This window comes from Mobula birostris, chromosome 2 (assembly GCF_030028105.1).
Source record: "Mobula birostris isolate sMobBir1 chromosome 2, sMobBir1.hap1, whole genome shotgun sequence".
Taxonomy (NCBI): Eukaryota; Metazoa; Chordata; class Chondrichthyes; order Myliobatiformes; family Myliobatidae; genus Mobula; species Mobula birostris.
In genome coordinates this window covers 6,386,996-6,399,077 of record NC_092371.1, presented here as the reverse complement: position 1 = coordinate 6,399,077, position 12,082 = coordinate 6,386,996, and the positions used below count along the sequence as shown (strand labels likewise).

General features: G+C 51.3%; 1 protein-coding gene across 1 annotated transcript in view; it reads right to left on the bottom strand.

Moving 5' to 3' along the window:
• Positions 1 to 6,738, bottom strand: part of dcst2 (DC-STAMP domain containing 2) — a 74,946-nt gene extending 68,208 nt beyond the window's left edge. The window contains exons 1-2 of the mRNA XM_072251695.1: positions 6,195 to 6,738; positions 1,169 to 1,339 (exon numbers count right to left, since the gene is read on the bottom strand). Of these exons, the coding sequence (XP_072107796.1) occupies positions 1,169 to 1,339; positions 6,195 to 6,678 (655 nt within the window). The 5' untranslated portion in view covers positions 6,679 to 6,738. The remainder of the gene's footprint in view (positions 1 to 1,168; positions 1,340 to 6,194) is intronic.
• Between the last annotated feature and the right edge of the window lie 5,344 nt (positions 6,739 to 12,082).

Genomic DNA, 12,082 nt, shown 5'->3' with positions numbered 1-12,082 from the left:
GACAGGGAGGGGTGTAGGGACTGGAGGGGGTTACGGAGACAGGGAGGGGTGTAGGGGCTGGAGGGGTTACAGAGACAGGGAGGGGTGTAGGGGCCGGAGGGGGTTACAGAGACAGGGAGGGGTGTAGGGGCTGGAGGGGTTACAGAGACGGGGAGAGGTGTAGGGACTGGAGGGGGTTACGGAGACAGGGAGGGGTGTAGGGGCTGGAGGGGTTACAGAGACAGGGAGGGGTGTAGGGACTGGAGGGGGTTACGGAGACAGGGAGGGGTGGAGGGGTGTAGGGACTGGAGGGGGTTACGGAGACAGGGAGGGGTGTAGGGACTGGAGGGGGTTACGGAGACATGGAGGGGTGGAGGGGCTGGAGGGGGTTACAGAGACAGGGAGGGGTGTACAGGTTGGAGGAGGTTACAGAGACAGGGAGGGGCGCAGGGACTGGAGGGGGTTACAGAGACAGGGAGGGGTGTAGGGACTGGAGGGGGTTTACAGAGACAGGGAGGGGTGTAGGGGCTGGAGGGGTTACAGAGACGGGGAGAGGTGTAGGGACTGGAGGGGGTTACAGAGACAGGGAGGGGCGCAGGGACTGGAGGGGGTTACAGAGACAGGGAGGGGTGTAGGGACTGGAGGGGGTTTACAGAGACAGGGAGGGGTGTAGGGGCTGGAGGGGTTACAGAGACGGGGAGAGGTGTAGGGACTGGAGGGGGTTACGGAGACAGGGAGGGGTGTAGGGACTGGAGGGGGTTACGGAGACAGGGAGGGGTGTAGGGGCTGGAGGGGTTACAGAGACAGGGAGGGGTGTAGGGGCCGGAGGGGGTTACAGAGACAGGGAGGGGTGTAGGGGCTGGAGGGGTTACAGAGACGGGGAGAGGTGTAGGGACTGGAGGGGGTTACAGAGACAGGGAGGGGTGTAGGGGCTGGAGGGGTTACAGAGACAGGGAGGGGTGTAGGGACTGGAGGGGGTTACGGAGACAGGGAGGGGTGGAGGGGTGTAGGGACTGGAGGGGGTTACGGAGACATGGAGGGGTGGAGGGGTGGAGGGGGTTACGGAGACAGGGAGGGGTGTAGGGGCTGGAGGGGGTTACAGAGACAGGGAGGGCTGTAGAGGAGGGAGGGTTCATTGTGACAGGTTTTGGACCTCCATCGCTGGGGTACATGGAAGCCGCCCACTCACCGACCAATGGTTCCTTCACCTTCTGCATGAGCTCCCGGGTCTGGTTCATGGCCAGCTCCGCCCCGCAGGCGATGGTGTCTGATCCCCGAGTGAAGTTCATGATGATGTTCATCAGGGGCCCTTCCAACACCAGACCAAACGTCACGGCAAGCAGGAACACACGCCCCTGCTCTGGGAGTAAGGCAGGTTGGTGGGCGGTTTAGACAATAGACAATAGACAACAGGTGCAGGAGTAGGCCATTCGGCGCTTCGAGCCAGCACCGCCATTCACTGTGATCATGGCTGATCATCCACTATCAGTATCCAGTTCCTGCCTTATCCCCATAACCTTTGATTCCACTATCTTTAAGAACTCTATCCATCTCTTTTTTGAAAGCATCCAGAGACTTGGCCTCCACAGCCTTCTGGGGCAGAGCATTCCATATATCCACCACTCTCTGGGTGAAAAAGTTTTTCCTCAACTCCGTTCTAAATGGCCTACCCCTAATTCTTAAACTGTGGCCTCTGGTTCTGGACTCACCCATCAGCGGGAACATGCTTCCTGCCTCCAGCGTGTCCAATCCCTTAATAATCTTATATGTTTCAATAAGATCCCCTCTCAGCCTTCTAAATTCCAGAGTATACAAGCCCAGTCGCTCCAATCTTTCGACATATGACAGTCCCGCCATCCCGGAAGTTAACCTTGTGAACCTACGCTGCACTCCCTCAATAGCAAGAATGTCCTTCCTCAAATTTGGAGACCAAAACTGCACACAGTACTCCAGGTGTGGTCTCACCAGGGCCCTGTACAGCTGCAGAAGGACCTCTTTGCTCTTATACTCAATTCCCCTTGTTATGAAGGCCAGCATGCCATTAGCTTTCTTCACTGCCTGCTGTACTTGCATGCTTGCTTTCAGTGACTGATGTACAAGAACACCTAGATCTCGTTGTGCTTCCCCTTTTCCTAACTTGACTCCATTTAGATAATAATCTGCCTTCCCATTCTTACCACCAAAGTGGATAACCTCACATTTATGGAGAAAAACATCAGCACAGCTGGCTGGAGACAGGAAAGAGGCTGGAATGCATGGCTCTGTGCCTGTCCTCTCCGGAGCTGAAAAGAATGAGTGGGGATCTCATTCAATATTGATAGGCCGAGGAATGCGGATGTGGAGAGGCTGGTCCCTGTAGTGGGACAGTCTTGGACTGGGGCGGGGGGGGGTACGGCCTCTGAGTTGCAGGACGTCCCTATAGAACAGAGATGAGGAGGAATTCCTTTGGTAAGAGCATGGTGAACTGTGGAATTCATTGTCACGGACGCTGTACAGGCCAAGTCATTGGGTGTACTTAAAGCAGAGGTCGATAGGTTCTTGGTTGGTCACCGTGTCAAAGGTTATGGGGAGAAGGCAGGAGAATGGGGATACAAGGGGTAATAAATCAGCCATGATGGAATGGTGGAGCAGACTCGATGGGCTGAATGGCCTAATTCTGCTTCTACGCCTTCTAGCCTTACGGTCTGCCTGCTGGAGGAACTCAACAGGTTAATCAGCACCCGTTTTGGGAGAAGGAACCTTTAAAAACACAAGAGCAGGCGAGATGTGGGAGATGTCCCCACCCACGCATGATAGCAAATTCAACCTTGACTGTCGCTCGGAATTCCCATTGGGAAAGCTAGGGCAACTCTAGGGGTAGGAAGTGACCCTCTCGTGGCCCGGGGTGGGGCAGGGAGCAGGAAGAGGCCAGAGAAGGGTAGCCATGGGGCCGGTGCTCCACCAGGAGATGGGAGATGTAATAGCTAAATAGACCGTGTTCCCCTGGGAGCAAGGTGCAAAACGCAGCGCACACATGGGCTGTGAAGCTGCCTGCAACAGAAAGGCATCAGTGCGAGAGACCATCCCAGTCCCTTTTCTTGTGATCGCAGGATCCTTGGGTGTGGAATACTGCAAGTCCAGCTCACTGGTTTGTTGGTGAAGGGCAGGGGAGGTGCGTGCCCTCGGCCGTACTGAGGACCAGGCCAAGGGAGAGGCGTCGGAGCCGGAGTGCCAGCGGTGGGGTGGCATGCAATCCAACGCTCCCCTCTGGTGTTAGCTTGGCAGGAGACGAGCCATCTTGTGATCGGCTTGCCGACTCCCGAGCTGGGGAACTCAAAGTAAGAAGCAACACTTCAGTCTGAGTGTAACATCGAAATAGGCCTGTCACTGTGGAAGGTACTGGTCTCCCTCTTGTTAGTGAGAGAGAGCGCCCATCGGTTGGAGATGTTGGGGTGTACAGTTAGTTTTTGATGGACTGTAGACCAGGGTCTTTCTCTGGGGGCTTTGCTGTTGTTTACATGGCGGGTGGTGGGAATGCCGGTGCCTTATGCTGGAATAAAGGTTGTCAAGCCGAGGGGTGGTAGTGGGGACAAGCTCCCTAAAAGTGCTCCTCACGGCATGCGCCTCAAATAGCCTCTGACAACCAAGTCCAGCTCCTGGCCTTCTCGTGTGGTTTAGCCTCTAAGCCCGGCGGAACTGTTTCTACTGACAGGAGAAGGGGCGAAGGCGGGTCCTGGCGCCTTAAAACCAGAGCTTCGAGTAGATGGAGCTCGTCAGCCTGGGAAGGCAGTCCATCTAAGAGAGGGAAAACTCTGATTTCAAATCTCCGCTGCCTTGCGGCCATACCCACTCACAGGAAAGGCTTCGGGAGTAAACCCTGAGGACAAATCCGGAGCTGGAGTCCCTAAGGCAGTCCGACGTTGTTTTCAGCCTCGTTCTGGCAACTCCTGCGATGACACCGGTGCCAAGCTGTATGGGTCCTTGCCCTTCCCTTGGACAACATCGGTGTCGGGGAGAGGGGAGACTTGCTGCATGGGCAGCTGCCGGTCTTCCATACAACCTCGCCCAGGCCTGCGCCCTGGAGAATTAAGGCGCAGATCCATGGTCTCGCAAGACTAACGGATGCCACTAATGCTGGAATAAATGAGGGAAGAGGTTTGATGCTGCAGTTTGTGTGTGGCAGGGGGTAGGCAGCTTTGGGGTTCTCATGAACTTCTCTGTCATTATTCTTTTTTTTCTGTTTTGTGGATGCCTGTGGAGAGTAAGAATTTTAGATAGGGTGTTGTATAGATTTTTTAAAATTTTAAATGGAACTATTGACTGCAGATTGCTACAACATTCATGCACCAGGGATTTAGATATTTTTTGTGACTTTTTTTTAACTGCTGTCTGATACGTGTTATATGTGCTTTGTGCTGGGTGTGTCTTGCATCTTGGACCCAGAGGAACGCTGTTTCTCTTGGCTGTATTCATGTGTGGTTGAATGACAATAAAACTTGAACTTGCAACACACATAAAAAATTCTGGTGAACACAGCAGGCCAGGCAGCATCTATAAGTCGACGTTTCGGGCTGGGACCCTTCGTCAGGACTAACTGAAGGAAGAGCTAGTAAGAGATCTGAAAGGGGGAGGGGGAGATCCAAAATGATAGGAGAAGACAGGAGGGAGAGGGATGGAGCCAAGAGCTGGACAGTTGATTGGCAAAAGGGATATGAGAGGATCATGGGACAGGAGGCCCAGGGAGAAGAAAAAGGGGGAGGGGGGAAAACCCAGAGGATGGGCAAGGGGTATAGTCAGAGGGACAGAGGGAGAAAAAAGAGAGAGAGAGAGAAAGAATGTGTGTATATAAATAAATAACAGATGGGGTACGAGGGGGAGGTGGGGCATTAGCGGAAGTTAGAGAAGTCAATGTTCATGCCATCAGGTTGGAGGCTACCCAGACGGAATATAAGGTGTTGTTCCTCCAACCTGAGTGTGGCTTCATCTTTACAGTAGAGGCGGCCGTGGATAGACATATCAGAATGGGAATGGGACATGGAATTAAAATGTGTGGCCACTGGGAGATCCTGCTTTCTCTGGCGGACAGAGCATAGGTGTTCAGCAAAGCGGTCTCCCAGTCTGCGTCAGGTCTCGCCAATATATAGAAGGCCACATCGGGAGCACCGGACACAGTATATCACCCCAGCCGACTCACAGGTGAAGTGTCGCCTCACTTGGAAGGACTGTCTGGGGCCCTGAATGGTGGTAAGGGAGGAAGTGTAAGGGCATGTGTAGCACTTGTTCCGCTTACACGGATAAGTGCCAGGAGGGAGATCAGTGGGGAGGGATAGGGGGGACGAATGGACAAGGGAGTTGTGTAGGGAGCAATCCCTGCGGAAAGCAGAGGGGTGGGGAGGGAAAGATGTGCTTAGTGGTGGGATCCCGTTGGAGGTGGCGGAAGTTACGGATAATTATATGTTGGACCCGGAGGCTGGTGGGGTGGTAGGTGAGGACAAGGGGAACCCTATTCCCAGTGGGGCGGCGGGAGGATGGGGTGAGAGCAGATGTGCGTGAAACGGGAGAGATATATAATTCTCCGTAACTTCCGCCACCTCCAACGGGATCCCACCACCAAGCACCTCTTCCCCCCCTCCCCCTTTCTCTGTCCCCAGGCTTCCCGTCTCAAGATCCTCTCCCTTCTCCAGCTCTTGGCTCCATCCCTCCCCCTGCTATCATTTTGAATCTCCCCCTCCCCCTCCCACTTTCAAATCTCTTACTAGCTCTTCCTTCAGTTAGTCTTGACGAAGGGTCTCGGACCGAAACGTCGACTGTACCTCTTCGCATTAGGGTTAGCATCCTAGAGATGCTGCCTGGCCTGCTGCGTTCACCAGCAACTTTTATGTGCGTTGCTGGAAATTCCAGCATCTGCAGGTTTCCTGGTGTCTGCGCTTTTAAAAAACTTGAATTTGATATGGTTAAGATTCTGCCCTTTATGTGTGAATCAGAGGTAGAGTCTGGTCGAAGTTGATGGGGGATGTGTGGGGGAGAATTTTAAACATGGGTTAAAGTAAGGAGGTGGAAAAACCAGTGGGATTGCCCGGCGAGGTAGTACAGATCCTGTGGGCCGAACGGTCGTAACAACGGCATGACGTACGGTATCCACCTTGGAGACGTGCGGCGCGTGATTCCGCCCCCCCCCCCCCGCCATGATGACGCATGACGCAAGAGCGGGAGGACAGACGGACGCAACCACTTACTGGAGAAGAGGTGGGGTACCATGAGGAAGACGTTGATCCGGATTTTAGCCGACAGCCCCATGCCAAGCCCTAACAAAATGCCAATGGTGATGGTAGAGAGAAGGCAGTACCACAGGTTGTACTCCTGGACGAAGAGGACAAAGAAACCGTAGATGCTGGTGAAGAAAAGGCCGAAGAAGAACCCCCCCAGGCTGCGGAGGCACTCCCGAGTGATGTCATCTTCCTGCATACGGGCCTCCTGCGGCCGCCGTTTCTCCACTTCCGGGGCCGAGAGGTCAGGGGGGAGCCGCCGGAAGCAGCAGGGGCAGGCCGCTTCCACACAGTCGTGGAGGCGCTGCCGACGCCGTTTGCTGGCCGCCGGGCCTCGCCGTTCCTTGGCCCTGGACATCCAGTCCCGGAGCCAGGTGCGCAGTGCTCTCCAGCCGGCCGCCACCTGCGCCTGCTTCAGCCTCCGCCACAGGCTGCGGCCCGGCGTCGGCGGCATCGTTGTTCGGTTCAGTCCATTCCCTGTCCCGGTCTGTGAGGATAGAGAGGAAGGGGTAACCCGAAGTTAGCGCGTCCTCTCCGGCCCGAGGCGCTCCCCCCACTCAGAGGACACGGAAGATAGAAATCCACAGCTCGTTACAGGCCCTTCGGCCCATAATGTAGTGCTGACCATGTAACCTCCTCAAAGCTGCCCAGAATTTCCCTGCCGTGTAGCCCATTCACCTGTCCAAGAGTCTCGATGGCAGTGCATTCCACTGTGTGTGGAAAACTTACCCCTGACATCTCTGTACCTACCTCCAAGCACCCTAATGCTCTCCCATGCGAGCCATTTCAGCCCTGGGAAAAAGCCTCTAACTATCCACACGAGCAATGCCTCTCATCATCTTATACACCTCTATCAGGTCACCTCTCATCCTCCATCGCTCCAAGGAGAAAAGGCCGAGTACACTCAACCTATTCTCATAAGGCATGCTCCCCAATCCAGGCAACGTCCTTGTAAATCTCCTCTGCACCCTTTCTATGGTTTCCACATCCTTCCTGTAGTGAGGCGACCAGAACTGAGCACAGTACTCCAAGTGGGGTCTGACCAGGGTCCTATATAGCTGCAACATTACCTCTCGGCTCTTAAACTCAATCCCACAATTGATGAAGGCCAATGCACCATATACTTTCTTAACCACAGAATCAACCTGCGCAGCAGCTTTGAGTGTCCTATGGACTCCGACCCCAAGATTCCTCTGATCCTCCACACTGCCAAGAGTTTTACCATTAATACTATATTCTGCCATCATATTTGACCTACCAAAGTGAACCACCTCACGTTTACCTGGGTTGATCTCCATCTATCATCTCTCAGCCCAGTTTTGCATCCTATCAATGTCCCGCTGTAACCTCTGACAGCCCTCCACACTATCCACAACACCCCCAACCTTTGTGTCATCAGCAAACTTACTAACCCATCCCTCCACTTCCTCATCCAGGTCAATTATACAAATCACAAAGAGAAGGGGTCCCAGAACAGACCCCTGAGGCACACCACTGATCACCAACCTCCATGCAGAATATGACCCGTCTACAACCACTCTTTGCCTTCTGTGGACAAGCCAGTTCTGGATCCACAAAGCAATGTCCCCTTGGATCCCATGCCTCCTTACTTTCTCAATAAGCCTTGCATGGAGTACCTTATCAAATGCTTTGCTGAAATCCACATACACTACATCTACTGCTCTACCTTCATCAATGTGTTTAGTCACATCCTCAAAAAATTCAATCAGGCTCCTAAGGCACGACCTGCCTTTGACAAAGCCATGCTGACTATTCCTAATCATATTATGTCTCTCTGAATGCTCATAAATCCTGCCTCTCAGGATGGCCACTCCAATGTCTCCCCCATCGTGTCCTCAGAGCCAGGGCTCAGTTCCCGGCCCATATCCCTGGGAAGGGGAAAACACATCCCCATTGCCCAATCTCCCCACCCGTGTCAACATCCTGGGGATCATCACTGACCCCAAACCCCGGGGCTACAACAGTAGGTCAGAGGTTGTGGATCCTGTGCTGAGTGACTCGCCTTCTGACACCCCAAGGCCTTTCCTCCACCCATGTACTCAACATCTGCCACATTACTTCTCCCCCTGCCTACTAGGCACAGGTCAGGAGTGTGATGGGACATTACCCCCCCCCCCCACCCTGCCTACAATTCACATGTCAGGAGTGTGATGGCACACTCTCCAACACTCTGGGTGGAGTTAGTCCACATAATCAACATCTGCCACATTACCTCTTCCCCCATCCCTCTATCTCAGGTCACAGGTTAGGAGTGTAATGGGACACTCCCCAGTTTCCTGGGTGAGAGTGGCTCCAAACTTTCAGGAGTCTCAACACCACTAGCAACCAGCTCAATCAGCATCCTCCCATCCACCCTCACCCCTATCCCCAAACATTCCCTCCCTCCACCACAGAGGCACAGTTACTCACCCGGGCTCCTCTCCTCTCCCGCCAAGGGGAGCATTACCGTCTACCATCCCGACTGGGAAATACATCAGCATTCCTGCACCTTTGCTGGATCTGAATCCCAGAGACCTCTCCCCAATAGCACTGTGAATGCAACTACCTTCCCCAACATGGACCGCAGGAGTTCAAGATGGCAGTTGTCCATCTTCTCAAGAGCTGTTTAGCTCAAAATTAAATGAATAAAATGGCAATTCAAGGCTTTTGAACAAAATCACATTAAATAATTTTGGTTGCTGCTGACAAAACCACCCGCCCTTGAGCAGGTCAGTGTGAATTGCCTTGGACCTCTGCAGTCTGTGTGGTGAAAGTGCCCCAGAGCAGCCTAATGAGTAACACACGGAACAAAAGGCAAACCACTGCTGGGTCAGGCAGCATCTTTGGAGCAGGTGGATGGTTGAGGGTTCGTCCTAACGGCCCAAAACGTTGAGCACCCCCCCCCCCAACTATCTCCCCAGATGCTGCTCGACTCACTGAGGTCCTCCAGCAGTTTGTTCTTTGCATCCAGACTTGTAGATTGGCCTGGAGCTGACTAAAATGCTGTTCCTTCCAGATGTTCATACAGCTGTCTAGTTTTACACTCATTACCACAGCTGTCAAGTTGGATTTGAACTTTGATCTTTGGAGAATGTCTGGTTTTACTGAACTCTCTCTCCTGCTGTGTTGGAAAATGAAAGGTTTTTCCTACCTTTGTTTTGAATGTTTGCCTCTGTTATATTTCGAATAGCAGTGGCTGCTCTGTTGTTCTATTGTGTTTGAAGCCAGTCGGTGTTCCAGAACTGATAGAGCTGTTACAGAATTCCAGTGTGTAAAGTTATTAACTGATAACCTCTTGATCAATTATCTATTGTGATTGGCTGGTAGTGTTATCACCCAAAAGTTTCTGGTTGGCATGACAACAGGGGTTCTGAGAAGTTCTAAATTTCCTTTGCAGCAACACGCAACTTGCTGGCTCATCCTGTGAAGCCTCCGGGTGGTGTAACTATAGAGCCACGCCCAAAAAGCTGTAACGTCATTTCTATATTTCCATCATCTGTAGTCTCATCTCCAAGCCCAGTCCATCATGGCTAAAGCCCTCTCCACCACTGAGCAAATCTACAAGGAGCATTATCTCAGCAAAGCAGCATCCATCACCCAGACCTTTCTGTCTTGTCACTGCTGCCATTAAGAAGGAGCCTCAGTGGATGGGTGAGTCCTGGGCTGGACTCACTTAAGGAAGTGAAGTATTTTCCATAACCCCTCCTTTCCAGGTGTAAGTGATCACCACAGGGCTCTGTTTGGCTTGCATATTGGCCTCCCCTACACGACTGTGCCCAAAGCAATGCCTTCACGTGGCGTCCCTGTTCTTACTGAATTTGCTGTCTCAGTGTGTGACAGAGTGTCCAACGGTATAACTGGGCAGGCAAGTTGGGCTCACCAGCCTTGGCTAGCAGTTAGCTTAGGAGAAAGACAACTCCAATTCCAAACAATTCCAAATGGACTCGTTAGCCTTGCCAGGCAGTTTGTCTAGGAGAAGGAAAACTCCGATACTGAACCCACAGCCTTGAGGTCGTCGCTGCTCGCTGTGCCATTGTGGAATGTCTCCCAGTTCACGGAGTGGAACTGGGCCTCGTGCACCAATCCTCACTATGCCGTGCAGGCAGGAAGAAACGTCCTAGGGCGATGGAGATATTCCCTCCTGAAGAACCAGCCGTCACCATCATTAACAGGAGCCTCAAGTCTTTCACCTGCACGTTCAGGAATAGTTCTTGCCCCTCAACCATAAGGCTCTTGAATCAGAGGGGATAATTTCACTCACCTGAACACCGAACTGATACCACGATCTATGAACTCACTTTCAAGGACTCTACAACTCGAGTTCTTGATATTTATTATTTATTATTATTAATAATTTGTAGTCTTTTGTGCACTGGTTGGTTGTCTTTGTCATGTGCAGTTTTTCATTGATTGTTTTGTGTTTCTACTGTGAATGCCTGCAAGAAAATGAACCTCGGTAGCATATGGTGACATATATGGACTTTGATAATAAATTCATCTTGAACTTTGAATCTTGAATTTAACCATATAACAATTACAGCACGGAAACAGGCCATCTCGGCCCTTCTAGTCCGTGCCAAACTCTTACTCTCACCTAGTCCCACCGACCTGCAGTCAGCCCATAACCCTCCATTCCTTTCCTGTCCATATATCTATCCAACTTAACTTTAAACGACAACATCGAACCTGCCTCAACCACTTCTGCTGAATTTTATTTGTGGGCTTTTGCTATTATTTTCCCATTGCTAATTTGTGCATGAGGGTATTCGGAACACAAGGAACACAAATAGGTCATTGGGCTGCACTTGGAGCACTGCATACAGTTTTGTTTGTCTTTTAGGAAAGGTGCCATTAAAGTGGAAAAAGTGTAGAGAAGCTTTACTCAAATGCTGCCCATGGCAAAGGAACTAAAGTTGTCATTCTTTCATAGTTACTGGGTCAAAACCATGGAGCTCCTTCACCAACAGCACTGTGGGCACACCCACACCTCAAGGACTGTGGCAGTTCAAGAAGGCCACCACCACCTTTTCAGGGATAACTAGAGTTGGGGAAATAAACTCTGGCTCAGCCTGTGAAACCCTCATCACTTGAATAATTACAGGGGACTATCTCTGATGGCTTGAAACCAAATAGCTTAAGTGTGACAGTTCAAGTCAGACTAATATTTCTGTGTTATATATAAAACTTGTTAGGCATCGCTTGGTGAATTGCATGCATTTTTGGTTGTCCCACTGCAGGAAGGATGTGGAGGTTTTAGAGAGGGTACAAAAGAGGTTCACCGGGATGCTGCCTGGATTAGAAGGTATGAACTATAAGCATCAGAATCATATGTGATAATTGAGAAGATTGAGATTTGATGGCGACGTACAAAATTATGAGGGCAGTAGATAGCTTAAATGCTTTTTCCACTGAGGTTGGTTAGGACAACAACCAGAAATCATTGGTTAAGGTGAAAGGTGAAAAGTTTAAGGGGATCCGGAGGGTCATGAGAGTGTGGAGAGAGCTGCCAGCACAAGTGGTGCATGCAAACTTGATTTCAATGTTTGTGAAGTTTGGATAGGTTCCTGGAGGGATATGGTCCTGTGCAGGTCAATATAAGTAGGCAATTTAAATTATTTCTGCATGGACTAGATGGGCTGAATGGCCTGTTTCTGTGCTGTACTTTTCTATGACTTATGTCATGAACTTTGCTTCATTGCAGTACAAGACATAAAAATACTATGATTGCACAAGAGGAATAAATCAGAATTGGTATGGAACCAACTGCTGGAAACATGCAGAATATCTGGTAGCGTCTATGAAGAGTGAAACAAAAAAAGAAAATTTTAAAGATTATCCTTATTTGTCAGGAGTACATC